This window comes from Paroedura picta, chromosome 1 (assembly GCF_049243985.1).
Source record: "Paroedura picta isolate Pp20150507F chromosome 1, Ppicta_v3.0, whole genome shotgun sequence".
In the NCBI taxonomy this organism is placed as follows: domain Eukaryota; kingdom Metazoa; phylum Chordata; class Lepidosauria; order Squamata; family Gekkonidae; genus Paroedura; species Paroedura picta.
This window is the reverse complement of record NC_135369.1, coordinates 86753357-86773515: the sequence shown is the minus strand read 5'-3', so window position 1 is coordinate 86773515 and position 20159 is coordinate 86753357. Positions and strand designations below refer to the sequence as shown.

Sequence of the window (20159 nt, the reverse complement as noted above, 5' to 3'; positions counted from 1 at the left end):
TCTTTTATGTGGTTTAATCATCAGTTGTTGAGCTCTTTGCCTAGTGCTTGTTATTTTATTGACTAAATCAATTCTAGGAGTCAGTTAACTGATACGTGCCATCACACAGCTGGCTGGGCTATTAGGCCACTTATATTTTCCCAGGAGTGGGTAAGACACCTCCTGTTGTCCTGCATTGTGCAGGGGGTTGGACTAGATGACCTATGAGGTCCCTTCCAACTCTATGATTCTATGGTTAGAATCTTACTGGCGGCAGCAACCAGGGAACAGAACGGGGAGTGTGACTAAGGGGATCAATCAGTGGGCTGCATTTACACCCAGTTCACCATAGATGGTGCCAAAGTCCAGATCCTCATGAATTGATGATTTTTATGTGGGCCATTTTTCTAGCGTAATGTGTGCCCAAGGACACTTTATGTAACGTGATGGAGAGTTTGGGATAACCCAATGCAAACCTCCTGAGGATCCATGCTTTGAAATTCCACTTTTGCACTGTGCCACCTCCATAAAGCAGTGATAGCATGATTTTTGTGGCACAAACTGTAGAGGTGCAGAACATAGGTGATGAGATGTTGAGTTCTGGATGACCAAGTGCAAAATTCCAAGGATCCATGTTTCAGAATTACATTATGTGTCTGAGGGAGTTTGGTGGATGAAAACTAGAGGATCCATTTATAGCCGGTTTTAACTTCTTCCCGCGCGTAGGTCGGTGGGCGGTGTGCTGAACTCGCCAGCAATACTCCCGCCGCGACTCAACATTCCTCTGATGAGCCGTTGTGCAGAAGCGATGCTCAAGGCTGCTCACTCGTCACAGAACCCTCCGCTGAGCCCAGCCACTCTGCCCGCTGCACTACGGGCCGCCACCAGGACCAGCTTCCGAAGCGACCGTTAACAGGGCAGACTGCCCACGGCTTTCAGCCAATCCTGTCCTCGACAGAACGATGACGTCAAATCTGAGCGCGCAAGCGGGAGAGACGCTGTGAGAAGGCGAGGTGGTTGCGGCGCGCGAGCTCCGAAGTCCTAGTCCGGCCAGCTTCAAGTGGCGGCGGCGGCAACGATGTTGCATTCCGGCTCCCCTCATACTCCGGGCGGCGGCAGCGGCGGGGGGCGGAGCCGGAGGACCGGCCGGACAGGCAGCAGAAAGAGCCAGGCCCTGGTGGCGTCGTCGGTCAGTTCCCCCGCGCTCTTCTCGCCGGCCTCTCGGCGGAGCTCCGGTGCTTTCTCTGCGCGGTGAGTGCGGCCCGGGTGGGAGGAGCCTAAGTATCCACGCCAGGCTGTGACGTCAGACCATTTCATGCCTGGGTTGCCTGTCGCGAGTTCTAGCCCGGGGAGGATGCTTTGGCGACCCCGGATATGAATGGCTGCCAAAACGTCCTATCATTAACACCCTAACTCGGGTCTTTTTAGGAAAGGGCTTTTCAGCCCAGGTAAACTCATTACAGAATTGTATAAGATCTGACAATCTTAACCCAGTCGAATTAGCATTGTTTTCTACAGTATTAAAAAGTGTGCAGATCTCTGGAAATTTAAGTCCTGTTTGTTTGTTTTGTTTGTTTATTTATTGAATTTTTATACTGCCACTCCCAGGCCAGCCAGCTCATGGTGGTTCACAATATAATAATAAAAACACTGAAATCCTGATCTCTACCCAATGAAATCAATGGAACAATATCAGCTTACATCCAAGTCTTTTGATTGAACTGGGCTGGACTGACTTGGAAAGCTTTGCCTTGGCCATATAACACTGGAATCAATTTGGCTTATAAGGCCAATCTGGGGAGGGGGGAGGGGAGGAGCTGGTGCAAAACACACACCCCTCCTCTCCAATTGTTTGCATACTCTATAGGTCACATGGTGGCTTGCACATTAATTTAAAGCACCATACCAGAACACAATAAAAACATACAGTTGGAAAAGTCTAAATAAGTAAGGACGGCATGGTGGGTGAGTATAAATCCAGTGCAAAGTGGGATGCTTCATTTGGTGGGAGTTGTGCATTGCTAGCTGGCCACCAGTAGGGAGGCATTATGCACAAGCTTTCTGAATTATCTAGGGCAGGAATAGTCAACCTGTGGTCCTCCAGATGTTCATGGACTACAATTCCCATGAGCCCCTGCCAGCATCTAGGGGAACCCAGGGTAAACTCTGAACTTTTGCAGCTTTAGAATTCAAATTGGCCCCATAGCAGATATCATTCTGAGATGGAAGAAGCAGCTTGCTTTGAAATTAGGTTCATAGTGCTCAGAGCAGAGATCTCTCCATGACAGTGCAACAATTATCTGAGTAGGCCTCTTCTGCATACAGTTCAGAGCTTAGGGAATACATCCCCCCCCCCACCACCCCCATCCAGGTTTCTGAGCAGCTTGGTTGACATGTGGCTGCTAATATTGCAGTTTTGTATTTGTTTTATTGCCCGAAGATTTTTAAGTGCCGTGTTGCAAATCTGATGCTGGTTTTGTTTTTTGATTCACCCTAAGGAATACAATAGCAAGCTTCTTGTGGACCAGTCTTAAGACAAAGTGAGAAATATGGTTTTGTCAGATTTGGTACTTTTGTGGCTCATTTCCTGGTGAAAATCAAAATGCCAAAATATCACATCATGCTGAAAATATGGACATTAGGAGAGCATGCTAGAATTTTGCTACACAAAACTCCCTTCCTGACCTGCCCACCTCCTCCCCACACACACACACCCTGTCCCCAAATCCTTTACAGCAATAGCCCTGAGCTGGCTATTACAAACCATCTGGAGGGGCAGAAATCCCTTCGAGCAGTGGTCCCCAACCCCCGCTCCGGGGACCGGGACCGGTCCGTGGAACAGTCGGTACCGGGCCGCAGCTCCTCCTCATCCACTGCCCCAGCTGTGGCCTCAGGGGCTGCCCTGCCACTCTGCCGCTGGCTCACCTTTGGTGCTCTCCGATGGCCACCATGGCTGGGGCTCTCCCCTGGCGTGGCACTGCACAGCCGGTGGGAAAGCAAGTGGAGCAGGGGCTCAGGCGACATCCCTCAGCACAAGACTACCCCCCCCCCCGGTCCTCAGTAAAATTGTCAAGCTTTGGCCGGTACCCGGTGATAAAAAGGTTGGGGACCACTGCTGTAAGACCTCAAGCTCTACCAACTTGCCAACAACTACAATACAATACAAACAGTAAAACAACATAGATGGCGGCAGCAACTATTATTGACCCTACTCCTCAACTTCCCTATTCCCAGTCATATATCCAGCAGATGTAATTTAGAAGGACAATGACTGGCCCCCCCGGGGGGTCCAGATGTCGCAAAGTATGGGGAAGGACCCAATCTTAACCTGATATGCGGCCCGGCCTCAACCAAAAGCCTGGCGAAAGAACTCAGAGTGTTTCCACAGGGCCCTCAGCTCTTCCAGAAGCTCATTCCACTAGGTGGGGGTCAGGACAAAAAAGGTCCTGGCCCTGGTTGATGCCAGGCACACTTCTCGAGGGCCCAGGACCACCAACAAATTCATACCTGCAGGTAGCGGGTAGCATGTGATAAGCGGTCCTGCAGGTAGGAAGGACCCAGGCCGCGTATAGCCTTAAAGGTCAAAACCAATACCTTGAATTTGATCCATAAGCAAACTGACAGCCAATGCACCTGCCTCAGCAACAGCTGGACATGGGCCCTCCAAGATGACCTAGTGAGGACCTGTGCAACTGCATTCTGTACCAATTGGAGTTTCTGGGTCAGGCGCAATGGTAGGCCCGTGTAGAGCAAGTTACAGAAGTAGACATGGTAATGTAGATGTGACCATTAACATGGATCACTGTGGCTAAATGTTCTGTGGACAGGTTGGGCATTAGTTGGTGCAGATGGAAAAACACTGTGTGGGCTACCTTCGTGATTTTGAAATGTGTAGGGGAAAGTATCGTCCCCTGTGGTACCCCACAAGGAGGTACGAAGTGGTGCGATAACTCTTCCCCCACTGCAGCCCTCTGTGACTGGTTTGTAAGAAAAGAGGTCAGCTAATCTATAGCTGTTCCTCTAATCCCTGTGTCAATGAGTGTGCCAATAGTTTTTGATCGACCACATCAAATGCAGCCGATAGATCTAGTAAAACGAGAATGGCCAACCCACTCTCGTCCAGTTTTCGTTGGAGAGCTGGAGTAGATTTGGTTAAATAGCTAAAGAGAGTGTATTCTTTCTTCCAAGAATAATAAATGATTTATTGTTAAGAGGTTACTGAAATAACAAATAGTGCTAACTAAATGAGACAAGAAACACTGAAAAAGGCAACTCTTTTGCTTAGAGGGACACCCTCAAGAGTTCTCCACCATCCCTCAGGAAGTGAAACTGTCAACTATGATGTGAAAGCCTTTGGGGCCTCTTTGCCAGTGAAAGTAATAGAAGCCCTACGAATGGCTGATGGTGAGTGATTCAGTCTTTTAATACAGTTAAAATTATATAATTGTGAAGTCTCTGCTTTTTGATTACTAATGCCAGCACACAACTGTTAATATCCTTACAGGTTGATGTAGAGTTTTTTTTTAAACATCAGAGTACATTTTGAGACCCAGATATATATGGCTAGTGTGTGTAATTATGCAAGAGAGATTGATTGTAGTGATCACCTGAGGTACTGCTGACAGTGCTACTTTAATAATTTTTATACTGTTTTAACATTTGTTCAGTTAGGTATTTTGCATGATCGCTATCTAACAACAGTCCTAGGTTCACAGATTGATTCAGGTGGGTAGCCGTGTTGGTCTGAAGCAGCAGAACAAATGTAGAGTCCAGTGGCACCTTTAAGACTGAACAAAGGTGCATGATTGCCATCTAGCGTCATTGGAGTTTCTGTTAACCATGCATTTGATATATTATTTTTATCAATTTGTTCTTCTTTTTAGTTGAGGATTTCATAAGTATACAGCTGGATGAAAGTGGATGGGCATGGCTAGTGTACAGAGACAGATTGATTATTTGGAAGATAAATCAATCATCAGTTGCTAAGGTAAATCAACAGTAGGCTACAGTACCTAATGTAGATTTTTGTGCTGATCATGCCAGTCTTTAAAATATCAAGTTTAAACAGCAAGACAATAAACTCAGAACACAAGGTGGCGGACATAAAAACATTCAGACATTAGAGCAATCAGAATACAGTTAAAGTACAGACACTAAAATATGAACCCAAAATTGTTATTTGGAGTATGCCAGATGAATCAAAGTCTTCACTTAAGATACAAATACAAGGAAACAGACAAATCTTGGGGAGGGAGTTCCAGAGTTTTGGTGTCATGACAGAGAAGGCCTTCTAATAGGTAGCCACCTGTCTGGCCTCAGATGGCAGGGGGCAACTGAAGCAGGGCCTCTGTAGATGACCAAAATAAATGGTTAGATTAATATGGGAGAATGTGGTCTTTAAGTTATGTTGACCCCAGGCTGTACAAAGCTTAGAAGGTCAATATCAGCACCTTGAATTAAGCTGAGAAGCAAATTGTAATGTGGTGTAAGTAGAACAAGTTTGGAGTGTTATAATCCCTACAACCCACTCCAGTCAACATGCAGCCTCCATCATTCCACAAGTTAATATACAATAAATATCTTTCTAGCTATACTACACTATACAATCATTCTGCAAATTAGCATGCAATGCATCCGTTATTTTGATATTTGTATGCGGCATTTCCCCAAGGATTCAGGACAAATCATAGTTCAAGTTACAATCAATATGAATAAGATGTCTGACCTAGTAAAAAAGGATATGTATATCATGTTCAAGACCTGAGCCTCCGGGGAGGGCGGTATAGAAATATAATAAATAAATAAAATAAAATAAGACAACTTAGAAAGTAAGATCAACACACTTCTCTCTGTGTTGGAATAAATTAGGAATGAGTAACAGCTGGAAGAAAGGTGGTTTTATGAATAACATGAAGAGGAAATTAAGTAGATTGGACTGTATATTTCGAGCATAAGAACTGAAAGCCTCTCTTAAATAGGGTTTATAATATCTTGTGTAATATAAATATATTCTAATATAATTCCAATATGAAATATCATACTAAAAGTTATATTTCTGTTTGTGTTGCAGCTATCTGTATGCAAGGAACTGCAATTACCACCCAGTGACTATCTGCAAAGTTCTAGCTTAGTAGCAGTTTCTTGTCTTAATCTCCCTGGTGAAACATCCTCTTTACAAGTGAGCAAATTCAACTAGTTAATTATTGAAAACTAAACACAGTTTGTCCTGGGATCATTTGGAAACGTTACTTGTAATGCAGTCAGAAAGTACCATAGCATTATTTTTATTTAATGTGTCTTTTTATGTTATAATATGATGATTATATTGATTTCTGTTCTTTAAAAACTGCAAGAAAACTCTTTCGTCCAGAAGAAAAACGCAACAAAATTTGAATTAACATTCTATTGTCTGTCTAAATTATGACCCAAAACTCGGTTTCAATGTATTGTTATTGTTTAAGGCTATTTGTGATCTGGGCATGACATATCTGAGGGACTGCCAAACTGACTATACCCTCTGAGGAGCGCTTCACTCCACCAATGTGAACAGGCCAGTGATCCCTTGCCTGAGCCTGAGAAATGTATGTTTGGCCATGACCGGGTGAAATGAGCTCCCGGAAGAGCTGTGGCCTTACAGAAACTGCCATAGATCTGAATTGTCAGGTACTTTATTGGGGCCAATAAATCTACTGAACATTATTTTTTAAAATTTTATAATGATATACCACCGCTCTCAATGTCTCCTGGTGGTTTGCAATCAATAAAACATATTAAAACCCATAAAACCCCTTAATTAAAACAACAAGATGGCGACCAGTAGTAATTTACATCCGCCTCCCCCTTCCTGTTCAGCAACAGGTCAATATATCTTTTTACATTTTTCCCTGGGAGTGGGAACTTAACTAGCCACAACTCCAAGATCCTCAGATAATAACGCTGAGAGTGCCGCCCCAGCCTCAACCGTATGGCTGGCAGAAGAGCTCTGCTTTGAAGGCCCTGCAGAAAACTGACAACTCCGACAGGGCCCTTAGCTCTTCCAGGAGCTCATTCTACCAGGTTGGGACCAGGGCCGAAAAGGACATCTTGGAGGCCCGGGACAACCAGTAGATTCATACCCGTAGAGTGAAGAGCTCTGCAGGGGGGCATAAGCAGACAGGCAATCCCACAAATAGATAAGCCCCAGGTCGTGTATAGCCTTAAATGTTAAAAACAGTACCTTAAACTTGGATCTGGAAACAGACTGGTAACCAATGTAGATGATGCAACACTAGCTGAATATGGGCCCTCCGTGGTGTCCCAGTGAGGACCCTGGCAGCCGCATTTTGTACCAGCTGTAACTTCTGGGTCAAAGCCAAGGGCAGGCCCACAGAGTGAGTTATAAAGTCCCTCCTCTGTACTATTCTTCCATCCTAGACTGATTTGTGAGCAGAACTATGCTTGTGGCAGTTTTGTTGTGCTGCTGAAATTATTTAATTAGAGACTCCTCACCTTGCCACATAACAATGGATACCAGTACACTTTGTCTGGGAGCCATGATACTGAAATTTAAATTTGTAGTGTAAAAATGCTCTGGAACTCAAGATTCAGCTTGGTGTAGTGGTTAAGAGTGCGGACTTCTAATCTGGTGAGCCGGGTTTGATTCTGTGCTCCCCGACATGCAACCAACTGGGTGACCTTGGGCTTGCCACAGCACTGCTAAAGAAGTTCTGACTAAGCAGTAATATCAGGACTTTCTCAGCCTCACTTACCTCAAAGGTGCCTGTTGTGGGGAGAGGAAAGGGAAGGTGAATGTAAGCCAATTTGGGTAGAGAAAAGCGGCATATAAGAGCCAACTCTTCTTCTTCATATCTAACTTGTATCTTTCTGTTTTTGCAAGTCTGTGTCAGTAATGGTTGCCACTTGTGAAGGATCTATACGCTATTGGTCCACCCTCGTGCATGAAAGTTCCTTCACTGAAACATTTGTAGACTACGGAGGTGCTCTCTGCAGTTTTCTAACTGCCGTAAAGGTAAAGTAAAAACTGTAAGGTCAGATACTTCCTGATACTTTTATTTTAAAAATTCCGTAAACTGGATTACTTCTTGTCATTTAGTGAAGGCTGGATCTACTGATCTGTAAACAAATGGCGATAAATCTTCCTCTTCCCCCCAGCAGTCCCTCCTGACCTTGGGAAATTTGATTCCTAGGGTTGTATGACCACATGGAGTGATAGGCACATGGGTCAGCATTGACAAAGAGGAAAGGAGAGGTGGATTTTGCCCTCATAGTTGCTGTCCCCTGACCCACACAGCTATTACTTTTTATGGCTCCTGTGCCCCTCTGGGAATAAAGTTTCCCATTCCCAGAAGGGGACCGCTGGGGTAAAAGAAAGTGGAGAAGACCCCATTCATGCAATCATTGCAAATCATTGACTCTGTGTTATCCACAATAGAAGGGGGACTTCTTTAAATCTTGTAAACTGCCATGAGCCTAAGGGAACGGCGGTATAAAAGTTTAATAAATAAATAAAAATTTAGAATTTTAGTAAAATTTAACAATTTTATTTTTAATTGGATTAAAAGCAAATCTGCATTCTGTATAAAAAAAACAAAAGCAAGCTTGATGCTGTTTCTAGAGAAAGGCGTTACTGGATCGGTCTTCTAAACTGGCTATTTTTTCCCCAGGGAATAAGCTTCATTTTGTCATCTTCAAGGAGTCAGTTTATGCGTCTGACACCAGACAGTGCTGGTAAGATTCATCAGCATAGCCTCCCACAAGGGCAAGGCATGTTTTCTGGTATTGGCCGAAAGGTTTCTTCTCTACTGGGGATCTTGTCTCCTGGTAACGATGCTGCAGTAAGTAGTGTTTTTAAAATATTTCTGTAAATTTGTATAAAACAGTAAAGCCCTCAAAATGTGAATGCTTTCACAGATTTCTATAATGGACCAAATATGCCATTATCACTTTTTTGTGGCTAAAAATTCACATGCTTGTTCTCAAAAAGGCACTTCTAATTTGTCCAGATTATTTTTCCCAGCTCCCAAGGCCCAATATGTTGGTCTTTGAAAAATGCCATTCTTTCTCCAACTTGTGTAGTCAATGCGGTTAGGAGAGCTGTTCAAAATGTGTTACACTAGCATCTTAGCCACCTGTGGAACACGGTATTTGTTATTTTGTGGCTAAGTCCTGCAGCCCACATAGTCTCATGGTCCAGTATATTGTGGCTTTTACTCCAGTACTTAGCCTGTCAAAAGAGCGGGATTGTAGAGGACATTCATCCTAAAAGTATGGAGAAATGCCGTGTTGGTTTTGATAACCAAGACTTGAAGTAATTCTATTTGTTTCTCATGAAACATTTAATTAGGATACCATTGTATTAAGTACATTAGTAATTTATAATTGTTTTGTAATTCAGCTATCTAGTATCCTTTGGGACAGAAAGAATTCAAGATTTTATGCAATGACCAGCTCAAATCTGCACAAATGGGAAATAGATGATTCTTTGGAGCATCATGTTCTTAGCTGGGATATGAATAGAGTGCTTAGAGAAAACATCATGGATGCTATTTGGGTAAGAAGCAGTAAATTTGGAAAACAAAATATAGCATTTTCATTTTTGGTATAAACATTTATTATTATTTGCACAGGGTTCTGAAAGCAACTATGAAGAAATTAAAAGAGGTGTGAATGTGCAGTATTTGGATTTGCAGCAAAATTGGTAAGTTCTTGTTTAGTTCACAGTGAGGGTTTCTCACTTGTTAGTGTGAGCATTGTGCCTTTGTTGCATAAAAAGCAGTGGTTGCAAGGTATATAACTACTGTCCTCCTGCATGAATAATTTGCTTGTTTTAAAAGTTATTCATTATAAATCCTAACGTACATGCAAGTTTAAGTAAGATGCAAGATGAGCTGACACTAATCTCTTATGTGTTGTTTTTCCATAAATAGTGATGGGGTGGTGATTTTGGCTGCAGCCTGGCATCTTAGTGACCAACCATGTCTCACCTACTACACTTTGATAACAGTAGAGGACAGTGGCTATCAAATGTCTGACAGTGTAACTGTGGAGGTCACACAGTATAATCCACCTTTTCAGGTAACCTTTGTGCTAAATGAGTATTTGGCTTAATATTTAAAATGTTTCCAAAGACTGGTTAGAAATGCATAAAATTGAGATTAAGTCATTTGGTTATGGGAGAGGGGCTTGTTGGTTTTAAATACATACACAGCATCATATACTTTCTTCGGCAAAACATTTTTAGTAGCCTGTATGGCTAAAATGCTTTTCTTCTTCATTTACCGTGAAACTGCCTCTGACCATATCCACAGACATACAACTGAATTGGAAGGCTTGAGTGTGCATTACTAAAAATGGAGACTCTTAATCACCAATAAACAGGTTTCCCCCTTGTTTCCATCAGCCTCCCTCCCTGCAATCTCTTTTGTTCCCTGGAAAGAGTATTTTTGAGGTGTGGAGACAAACAGATGGGTGGGGAGCAGGATAAAATTGCTTTCTCTTCTGTTGATGGGGAGGAGGGAACAGTTTTAGATCCTTCTTCACTGCAGCCTTCCTGACCCATAAGGTTGTTCATTGATGTTGGGCCTGCAACCCAAGGAATACTCTTTGTAAGATCTGGGGTGAGGGTGGGGAGTCACAGAGGAACTTAAGAAGAATCCCTGTTCCTGCCTTTGGATGGTTGCATGTGTCTCTGTGTTTAATTTTACTCTGTATTAATATTAAGAAATCAAATATTTATAGGTTATTTGAATTAGTTTGACCTGGTTTGGCCCATGTAAAACACTGTGTGGTTAGAGAAATGTTTGATTAACCCTTTGTCTAAAAATGAAGAGGTGTGTGTGTTTTATTATATAGCCTAACGCCTAAGGTATACAAGACAATCCAAGTACAAGCATATGTAAAGGTATCCCCTGGGCAAGCACCGAGTCATGTCTGACCCTTGGAGTGACGCCCTCTAGCGTTTTCATGGCAGACTCAATACAGGGTGGTTTGCCAGTGCCTTCCCCAGTCCTTACCGTTTACCCCCCAGCGAGCTGGGTACTCATTTTACCGACCTCGGAAGGATGGAAGGCCGAGTCAACCTTGAGCCAGCTGCTGGGATTGAACTCCCAGCCTCATGGGCAAAGCTTTCAGACGGCTGCCTTACCACTCTGCGCCACAAGAGGCTCACAAGCATATGTACACAATAAATATATGTAATACTCAGTCTGGCCCATCTGTGAAATCCAGATATTGGAGCCATGAACAGACAAATCTTTTTACAAATCTGAAAAAAGCTTCAAGAATACCTCTGAAGGAGGTTAAGCCCCTCAAAGTAAGAGAAGCAGCATCTGCTTTGATTGATTGATTGTATTTATATACTGCCCTCCCCAGAGGCTCAGGGCGGTTTACATAAAACATAGAAAACAATACAAGGAACTTAGTTTTTCTATAATGTATGGAAAACCACAACATTAATACTATTAATTTTAATAACTGTAACAAAGGTTAACAGTGCAAACAGGTCCAGGGACAGAACTCATGAATGGGTTTCTGGGAGAGAGGGAGGGAGCAGGGGCCCTGTAGCTGTTGTTGGTTTTGCCTGGTCTCAACCAAATGCCTGGTGGAAGAGCTCCCATTTGCAGGCCCTGCAGAACTGTTTTAGCTCCATCAGGGCCCTGATCTCCTCTGGGAGCTCATTCCGTCAGGTGGGGGCCAGGATTGTCTGACCATTGTAGAGATTGCTAGGAAATCACAACAGTATGGCCAGTATTCAAACCTTGGTTTAAGGCAGTAAAAGGGAGGAGTGCAAGGGCCTCTCAGGAGTCTTTTGGTTTCCCAGTCTGTCACTGCTCCCTTCTCTCCTGCCTTGGAGAAAAGGGCTCATCAGGGCCAGACCTAGCAGCAACTTTCAAGAAGCTTGCTACCATGCAGTTTGTTCAATTCACTCAGGGCCCAGGGCTACAACTTGAGGCCACACAGCTCACCTGGGCCACATCTTGTATAACTTTGCCACCAGACAACTGGACAACTTTACACAACACAGCTTTTGGAACTTAGCCAGAATTTACTAGAGAGAGGCTGCCAGGAGAAAGAAAGAAGGGAAAGCTGAAAGGTAGTGTGGTTGTAGTAATTAGAATGTCAAAGCTCCACTCTCATTTTCTCTCAACCTAATCTGCCTCAAAGGGAGGTTAAAATTGATTGATGGGGGAAAGTACTTTGGGTCCCAACTGAAAGGTGGGATATAAGTGTAATAAAGCTGAAAATGGGGGCAGATTAAAAGAAGGAGAAGCAAATAAAAGAGTGGGAAGAAGATAAAAAAGCAGGAAAAAAACATGGGGGCTGCTAGGAGGACAGAAGGATGAAATAGTGTAGGGAAAGGATGCAAGGGAAAATGGAGTGCCCTCCCACAAATCCTTGCAGGTATCTGCTTATATTTCAGAGCAGTAGACTGCCCTCGAATCAATGGGTCTGGTATCTGTATTTGTGCTAAGTGGAATGTTGAAGGAATACTTGTTTTCCTTATTGAGCTAATCCATCTCGTATCGGGTCTTCCTCTTTTCCTGTGGCCTTCAACTTTTCCTAGCATTATTTTCTTTTCCAGTGACTCTTTTCAGTGTCACAGTGTGGCCTTTAATATTTTCAGCTTGAAGAACTAATTTGTAAAGTAGTAGTTCCTGCCTTCTCCAGCCATGCTGCCTGTCTTTACACAGAAGATGAAATATTTGCTTGTTCAACTGGAACGGGAAGAATGTCTTTGCCACAGGAAAAAATTACGTTCAGTGCTCAAGGTAAATATCCTTATCCTTAATCATTATATATTTTGGAAGAGCCACTGTGAACAGAGCAGTGTCTGGGACCCATCCAGGTGTCTGGACATCACTTCTTGCTCCATGGACCAATCTGGGCATGCTGGGTGCACCCAGACTAGGCTGGTCCCTGGAGCACCCACCCCCAGAAGCTGGCTGCGAGGCATACACGCAGCCTCGCAGCCACATGCTCCCTGGCAGCCCAGGAGGGTGCTCCTGTGGCACCCTGGCCAGCCCACCGCTCGACCCAGCCGCCAGCTTACTCAGCAGGCCGGTTGGCCGGCTGGCTGCGAGGACTTGGACCCAACCGCCAGCAAATGCACACAGGTAGGGCAGTTGGCGGCACCCTTGGGGAGGGGCCACTGCCAGCGCCCCTTGCATTCCTTGATGTAACAGGCTTTCAGGCTAGTATATACAGTATTTGCTGGCGTATAAGACTACTTTTCCCCCCTGAAAAACATCCCTCCAAGTTGGGGGGTGGTCCTATACGCCGGGTGCACTTCAGTTGGGATAGACATAGCTGCCCATAATGGCCTGCCAATGCCCGCCCACCTCATTCTACATACCATCCAATATCACGCGGTATCCAGCATGGCCGCAGCGGTTCATCAGCAAGGCTGCAGTGAGCATCAGCAGCCAGACAGGTGTGCCAGCCTTTTCGGCATGACCAGCCCGTTCTGCTCGACGGGAAGCAGCGGCGCTCCGGCCCACCCCTTGTCTATGCAGAGCTTGCACATGCGCACTTGTGCACTAGTGCCGGTCACAGGGAAATGCAGGGGCAGGCCGGAGGCGCTGCGGTTGCGCTGTGGCTGTACAATGGTGACAATGACAGGTACTGTAATGTAATGTAACAAACTCTATATTTTAAGTGGAAATGTTGGGGGATCGTCTTATACGCCCGGTCGTCTTATATGCCGGCAAATACAGTATATATTTACTCCAAACAAGATGGAACTGTATAACCTCTTGTAGTTGTATCGGCAGTATAAAAATCCAATATAAATTTCCTAATATGCTTTGATACTAATGCTATTCCATGATTCTGTATTACATTTTAATTAATCTTGGATAATTCAGTTTTTTATTTGATGTGTAAAGGGGGCATTATCAGAGAGCTCTGTTGTGTTTATGGAGCTTTGGCTCCTCCCCCTCCTATTTGTTTTGTCATGTTTCTTCAACGTCAGATGCATAAATAACCTGAACATTTAACAGATTAAAACTACTGATCCCTGGTAGCAGGGATTAAATTTGAAGTGGGGCAGTTTGAGTCAGCATGACAGAGATAAAACCAGCTTTGTGAATAATCACACATATCATCAACATTCCCCCTCATGCTCTAAAAAAAAGCTACTGATTTAAAAGGAATTCATACATTATGTATTGGTTAGAATAAGTTCCACTTGCAGTAGGAGCATAGTGTTTGTGAAGTTCATGTATCCAAAATGCCGATGCTCCTGTGAATGGAAATTTCCTGCACTCTGATGAGCCTACAGGCTCTAAAACTGGAGAAGGAGGAGAGAACTTTTAGAATGCAGTACAGTATTTTTAAACAATACTTTGTTTGCGACAAGCATTAAAGTCCTGTGCTGCACACAAGGCTATCTCTGATTTCCTTCCAACTTTGGCTCTGAAAAAATGACTAAAATGCAGGCAGTAAGAACTAAAAACAGAAGTAGGACAGAGGTTTTTGGAAGTCACCCTTTCAGATACTAGATGTAGGCTCTGTTACATAAGATTCTTGATTAGGCATTAGGTTTGAATAGTAAGGCATAGTAGTAGAAAGTTACTTGAATGCACAGTATGCATTTGAGTGCTGATGCATTCCAGGAGTGAAATCACACTTATGTTGCGACTTCTGCAGGCTAGGTAAACTCAACAAGAAAACAAATTGTCTTGCATAGCAGTGGAGTGATTGAAAATGCGAGAAATTATAAAGTGTCTTGTTCCTTTTAAGGACTCTTTTCATAGCCCTTAAAGTCTTTGTGGTGTAATAAATAACAACCTTGAATTTATTTTCACAATACAACATGCTTTTTTTAAAACGTAGGAGATAGAATTTTGGGAGCCGGTTCCTGTGCTGGACTTCCTGTTTTTTTCACCAGAAAAAGCGGACTTATAGCTATATATTCAAGGGAAAATATTTCATTGCTTCCTGAAGACCTTGAAGATTCTCTTACTTCATCTGTAGCAGAATCAAATTATGAGGTAATAATTATATGGAACACTTATATAACTGGCAGGGAAAGTATTGTCTTGACAGAATTCATTTGGGGTAAATATGTGTTTCCTGTGGTGCCTTTTATTGAGTAATAATATGGCAGTTTTGAATTTTTGATCACATCAAGTTGTTTATTGGGGAAATATTATTCCTCCTGAAGGACTGATTCTTTTGTTCTCTGTTCTTATACTTTAGGCTCCAGAATTTGATGTTACTTCTGGAATGGATATTATATCACAAGAAGATAAGTCTAAATTGTTGAAAACAACTTTCTTACAATATTGCAGGTACAAAACTGTCATTCTAGATAGTACAATATCAGCAGTGTTGAAATAATTTTAATCAAGTTATTTGCTTTGCCTTTTAAAAAATTTCCATTTGTGTTTTGTTGGGAAACCTGCTATATTATATTTATAGAGTTATAGAGTACCTCGTCTCCTGGATACTTGGAAGGTAGCATTCCTGGCCCAGTGGGGAGTCAGAAGGCACTTTGTCCACGTGACTCAGACAACTTGGTCCCCCCCCCCCTCAGCTTAACCTGCAGGAAGGGTACAGTGGCCAGGACAGGAGCTCAATGAGTTGGTAGAAGGACTCAGATTGGGAAAGCAGCCCCCCCCCTCCCCCACTTAGGTGCGAGCTGGTAGAAGTGATGAAAGGGGAAGTGACTAATCACATGGTGTCGTGCTAATTCATCTTTGGCACTGTGGGAAGATTGCACCTCTGCAGAGGAATGGTGCCCGGAGTGATACTGAAAACTTTAGAAGTATTGATTGCAGCGCTGCAATAACTACATTTTAAAAATAGGATAACAAAAAATTATATTATACAGCCCGACAAAGACACTGTGTCCTGATAAAAGCAAATTCATTGTGTCTGTTTCTTCACTGCAGGAATGATTTGGACAATGCCCAGGCCATCATTAGTGAGCTCTTTCCCTCAGATGCAGATCCTGATGCTGAACTGGATAGAGCTGTGACCCAGATCAGTGTGAACTTAATAGATGATTATCCTTCATCTGACCCACGATGGGCTGAATCTGTACCAGGTAAGAACTAAAATGGAAGTTTCAGACAATAGAAAATAAAGAAATATAAGCATTGTAATATCTCTACAGTTTAAAAAGAAAAAGGTATGTGGGTCTGTTCTTAAACAAATGCCATTGTATTTTTAGCACATTAAACTATACACATTCAGATATGTCATGTTACTGTAACTTCTGGGATTGTTGCACTTCAGGTTACAGTTTGGGGACTGTGTGCTTCCATCTGTTCAACTATATACTTCTGGTAAGGCCTTGGACAAGGAGCGCGTGTTATGGCTTAAGTGCCACTCAGCGCTTAACACCCACTCAGGACATCTGTCCCACCCCTGATTGCCCCCTCCTCCAACCAGCTTGCCTATCTGTTCAGCAGCCAGCCAGTTGCCTTCCGACCCCCACCCCTGACCACCCCCTCTTCCTTCCACTTTCTTCTGAAGCTTGGAGGCTACAGATCCCAGCCACATGAGAGCTGCCCCTTCTAGTGCGTTCTATAACAGCTGCCTGCAGCCTTTCCAGGTCCTAGGGGGAAGGGGGAGGCTGCCCACAGAATTCTTACACTCCACCCCCCTAATCTAGTGCCCGTTGTATTCCTGAATGCAACGGGCTTGGCTCCTAGTTATCTTATAAAACAGATTTCCAAGTATTCAGGCATGTGATCTCTCAACTGCTTTTAGAATAGCCTGGTGAAATATATTGTAAGTTCAAAAGAAGTGGCCGGGACGCAACTTAATATCGCGTCTCAGGCCAGGAATTTAGGGGTGACCATTGATGCCTCACTAACACTCGAGGCAAAGGTTAAACAGGTAGCTAGCCGGGCATTTTTTTATCTTCGCCAGGCTTGGCTACTAGCGCCCTATCTGTCCTCCGAACACCTGGCCACAGTGATCCATGCGACGGTCACCTCCAGACTAGATTTCTGTAACTCGCTCTACACTGGCCTGCCTCTGGGCTTGATCCGGAAACTGCAACTCGTCCAAAATGCGGCTGCTAGAGTCCTCACAGCTACACCGTGGAGGGCTCACATCCAGCCAGTTCTGAGGCAGCTGCATTGGTTACCGGTCGCCTTCCGGATCAGGTTCAAGGTTTTGGTTTTGACCTTCAAGGCCATCCGTGGTTTAGGCCCAGCATATATGAGGGACCACCTTTCGCCCTATATCCCCCGCAGGGCTTTACGCTCTGCAGGGGCTAACCTATTGGTTGTTCCTAGCCCCAAGGAAGCCCGCCTGGCCTCAACCAGGGCCAGGGCCTTCTCGGTCCTGGCCCCAACCTGGTGGAATGAGCTCCCGGAAGAACTGAGGTCCCTGTGGGAATTACAAGCATTCTGCAGGGCCTGTAAGATGGAGCTCTTCCGCCAGGCTTATAGCTGAGGCCGGGCGGAAAGAAGATCAGCCCCCCCCCCCCACAAACTGGCGGTAGAGAGTGTCACCCCCCTCCGTAGTTGAGGATGCAAAGACCAAATGAGTAGATTACGCCATCGTTGTTGCCACTATTGTAAATTTATTGGATCTTATTGTTATTTTATGGTTTAGGGGACGGGGTTATGTAAGCCGCCTCGAGCCTTCGGGGGGAGGCGGGGTATAAATACAATAATAATAATAATAAAATAAAATAAAGTGTATATGCTAGTACATAGTTAATCTAATTGAAAATGTTTAAAAGGACTACATTCAGAAAAGCATTAAATTTGGACTGAAATTTAAATCCCCCCCCCCCCGTTTTTGTGCAGAAGCTGCTACTTTTACTCATTCATCCCTCATTCTTCTTCGTCAGCTGGAAAACAAGACAAAAGCACATTCTTTGTTCATTGAATTTCTTCGTCAGGTAGGTAGCTTCATGTTCTGGAGCAGAAAAGGGCAAACTATGTTTCTGGGAACTGTTTAATTTTTTTCCCACAGCTTTTGGTGCTATCCATTACAAAATGGCTTGGTGGGTAGAGACACTCCCAACATGGCGATGAATAAAAATTATATCATTTCTGAGCAGGTTTGCAATGCCTGGGTGAGGAAATCTTTCTTCTTGTGTATTTCTATAGCAGACCAATAGCACAAAATTTAACTTGCCCTACAGTTACCTGTATGGTTTCCCTGGAAGAGTCAAATAGCCGTTTTGATGCAGGGGGAAATGTTGAGAGTACACCACTTTCCCATCCAGAGCAGGGATTCCATATGTGTACACATGTACCTCCTTTGCATGAAAAAGAAAGCAGAATGACTTTCTGCCTGCTCCTGTTCTTTAGTATAAGTGCAAAAAAGTGCAGTGCAAAAACACACATACAGTTTTCTTTTTTCAAGGTTGGCTTGTTTGCGCGTTTGCGTAGTTTTCCGGTAAGAGGCCTGCCAATGGCAACTCGGTTGTTGCTTTGTGAACATGCAGAAAAGTTATCTGCAGCCATTGTTCTCAAAAACTATCACTCCAGACTGCCAGATGTAGTCAACGCTGCAATACAAATTGCTTTGAACCAAAGACAAAGTGACATACCACCTAGCTTAACTCCTGCAGATGTATTCTTCAGAGAGGTAAGTTAAAAATACCATTTATAAGCTAAAAATACAGGTTAATAGTTAGGTTTATTTATTTACAGTATTTATAATCTGCCTTTCTCACTGGGACCCAGAGCAAATTACACAGAGTAAGTCAATACAATCAAAAGGATGGAACTACCAATAAACAAAGCAGTAGGGTTTAGATTGTAGAATTTGAAACCAATCAGAAACCTGAAAACAGAACTGAAGCTATGTGAACTATTGTGGGGCAGTGATGCTCTGTTTTTTGTTTTTTGTTTTGTTTTTGTTTGTTTTTTTGGTGCTTAGAAGGTTACGGTGGGAGGGTCTCTGAGGTTCTGACCCCACTGATGGACCTCCTGATGGCACCTGTGTTTTGGCCACTGAGTGATACAGAGTGTTGGACTGGATGAACCATTGACGTAATCTTCTTATGTTCTTATGAACTGAACTATGAATAATATCTTAGCACATCTTCATTATGTGAACCTCCATACTTCACATGGGTCTAAAGATAACTGACATGTTTTCCCACTCGGACCGTTTCTGCATTAGAGGCTTTGCGCTGGGCTGCAGGCTGGAGTTTGAGCCAGGGCAGTTTGCCCTGCCTCTTCCTGTTCCCACATGGTGCACCTCTTCTGCCTTGGACATGTGCTCCTGCACAGGAGTTGGGAAAGCAAAGTTCTCAGTGTGGAAACCGTCTTGGAAAGCTCCTACCAGTTTATTAGGATTATATTGGAGAGGAAAGCTTGATAAAAAAAATCAAGTGGCAAAAATCTCTGTCGAGTTTTGATTTGCTAACTAAAACTGTTCTGCATGAAACACTCATAAAATATATTAATTAACAGTGTTCCTCTGGCTTTCTTTTTCAGGTGTCACAGATAGATACTATTTTTGAATGCTTACTAAAGGAAGAGGAACAATTCTTGAAGGAAACTCCTACTGATTCAGTTGATTATACTGAAATGGTTATTAATGTAAACAATATTATAAAGGTATAAAATGGCAAAAGTATTGCAAAAAGTTAGTCCACTAACCTGGTAAACTGTGGGCATGATTCCTGTCTTGAAATACTTTTTTTGGTCTTTACATTTCAGTATGAGAGCTCAACATTTTGCTTACATTTTTTTATTTTTGATGGTGCCCTAATTTAGTGCTTAGCAAGAAACAGGACCCCAGCATAAAAAGGAGGAAGGATGGGGGAAATGTTCATTTGTAAAGATATTTTCCTGTCAACTGAATAGTACTTCTAGGAGACAATACTGGGAGAAGGCTTTGGCCTTTTTGCCCTGTTCATTGGTACTCCAGGGTGACTGCTTGATCACTGCGTGAAACACTATGCTGAACGAGATGGATCATTGTGTTCTTACGTTCTTGTAAGAAAAATGACAGTAATAATGATTAAATAAATTTGTGAGTCCAGTGGCATCTTTAAGACCAATCAAGTTTTCTTCAAGGTATGAACTTTTGTATGCACGCACACTTTCTCAGACACAGCTACCCACTTGAAGCAATCAGTAAATGTTTATCTTAATATCAGACTGAATGAAAGAAGATGGGACTTGGCTTAAAATCTTAATTTAGGAAACACAACTGTCAAAGAAACATGGCTATGTCATCCATGCCTTGGGAACTTC

General features: G+C 43.4%; 1 protein-coding gene across 1 annotated transcript in view; it reads left to right on the top strand.

Annotated features, from left to right (window-relative positions):
* The first annotated feature begins 761 nt into the window (after window positions 1-761).
* NUP133 (nucleoporin 133) overlaps window positions 762-20159 on the top strand; it is a 37772-nt gene continuing 18374 nt past the window's right edge. Inside the window, exons 1-16 of the mRNA XM_077346416.1 lie at window positions 762-1230; window positions 4265-4383; window positions 4863-4966; window positions 6050-6157; window positions 7856-7987; window positions 8643-8813; window positions 9374-9529; window positions 9606-9676; window positions 9906-10053; window positions 12602-12746; window positions 14812-14969; window positions 15178-15269; window positions 15873-16027; window positions 17748-17842; window positions 18313-18537; window positions 19395-19517. Of these exons, the coding sequence (XP_077202531.1) occupies window positions 1058-1230; window positions 4265-4383; window positions 4863-4966; window positions 6050-6157; window positions 7856-7987; window positions 8643-8813; window positions 9374-9529; window positions 9606-9676; window positions 9906-10053; window positions 12602-12746; window positions 14812-14969; window positions 15178-15269; window positions 15873-16027; window positions 17748-17842; window positions 18313-18537; window positions 19395-19517 (2175 nt within the window). The 5' untranslated portion in view covers window positions 762-1057. The remainder of the gene's footprint in view (window positions 1231-4264; window positions 4384-4862; window positions 4967-6049; window positions 6158-7855; window positions 7988-8642; window positions 8814-9373; window positions 9530-9605; window positions 9677-9905; window positions 10054-12601; window positions 12747-14811; window positions 14970-15177; window positions 15270-15872; window positions 16028-17747; window positions 17843-18312; window positions 18538-19394; window positions 19518-20159) is intronic.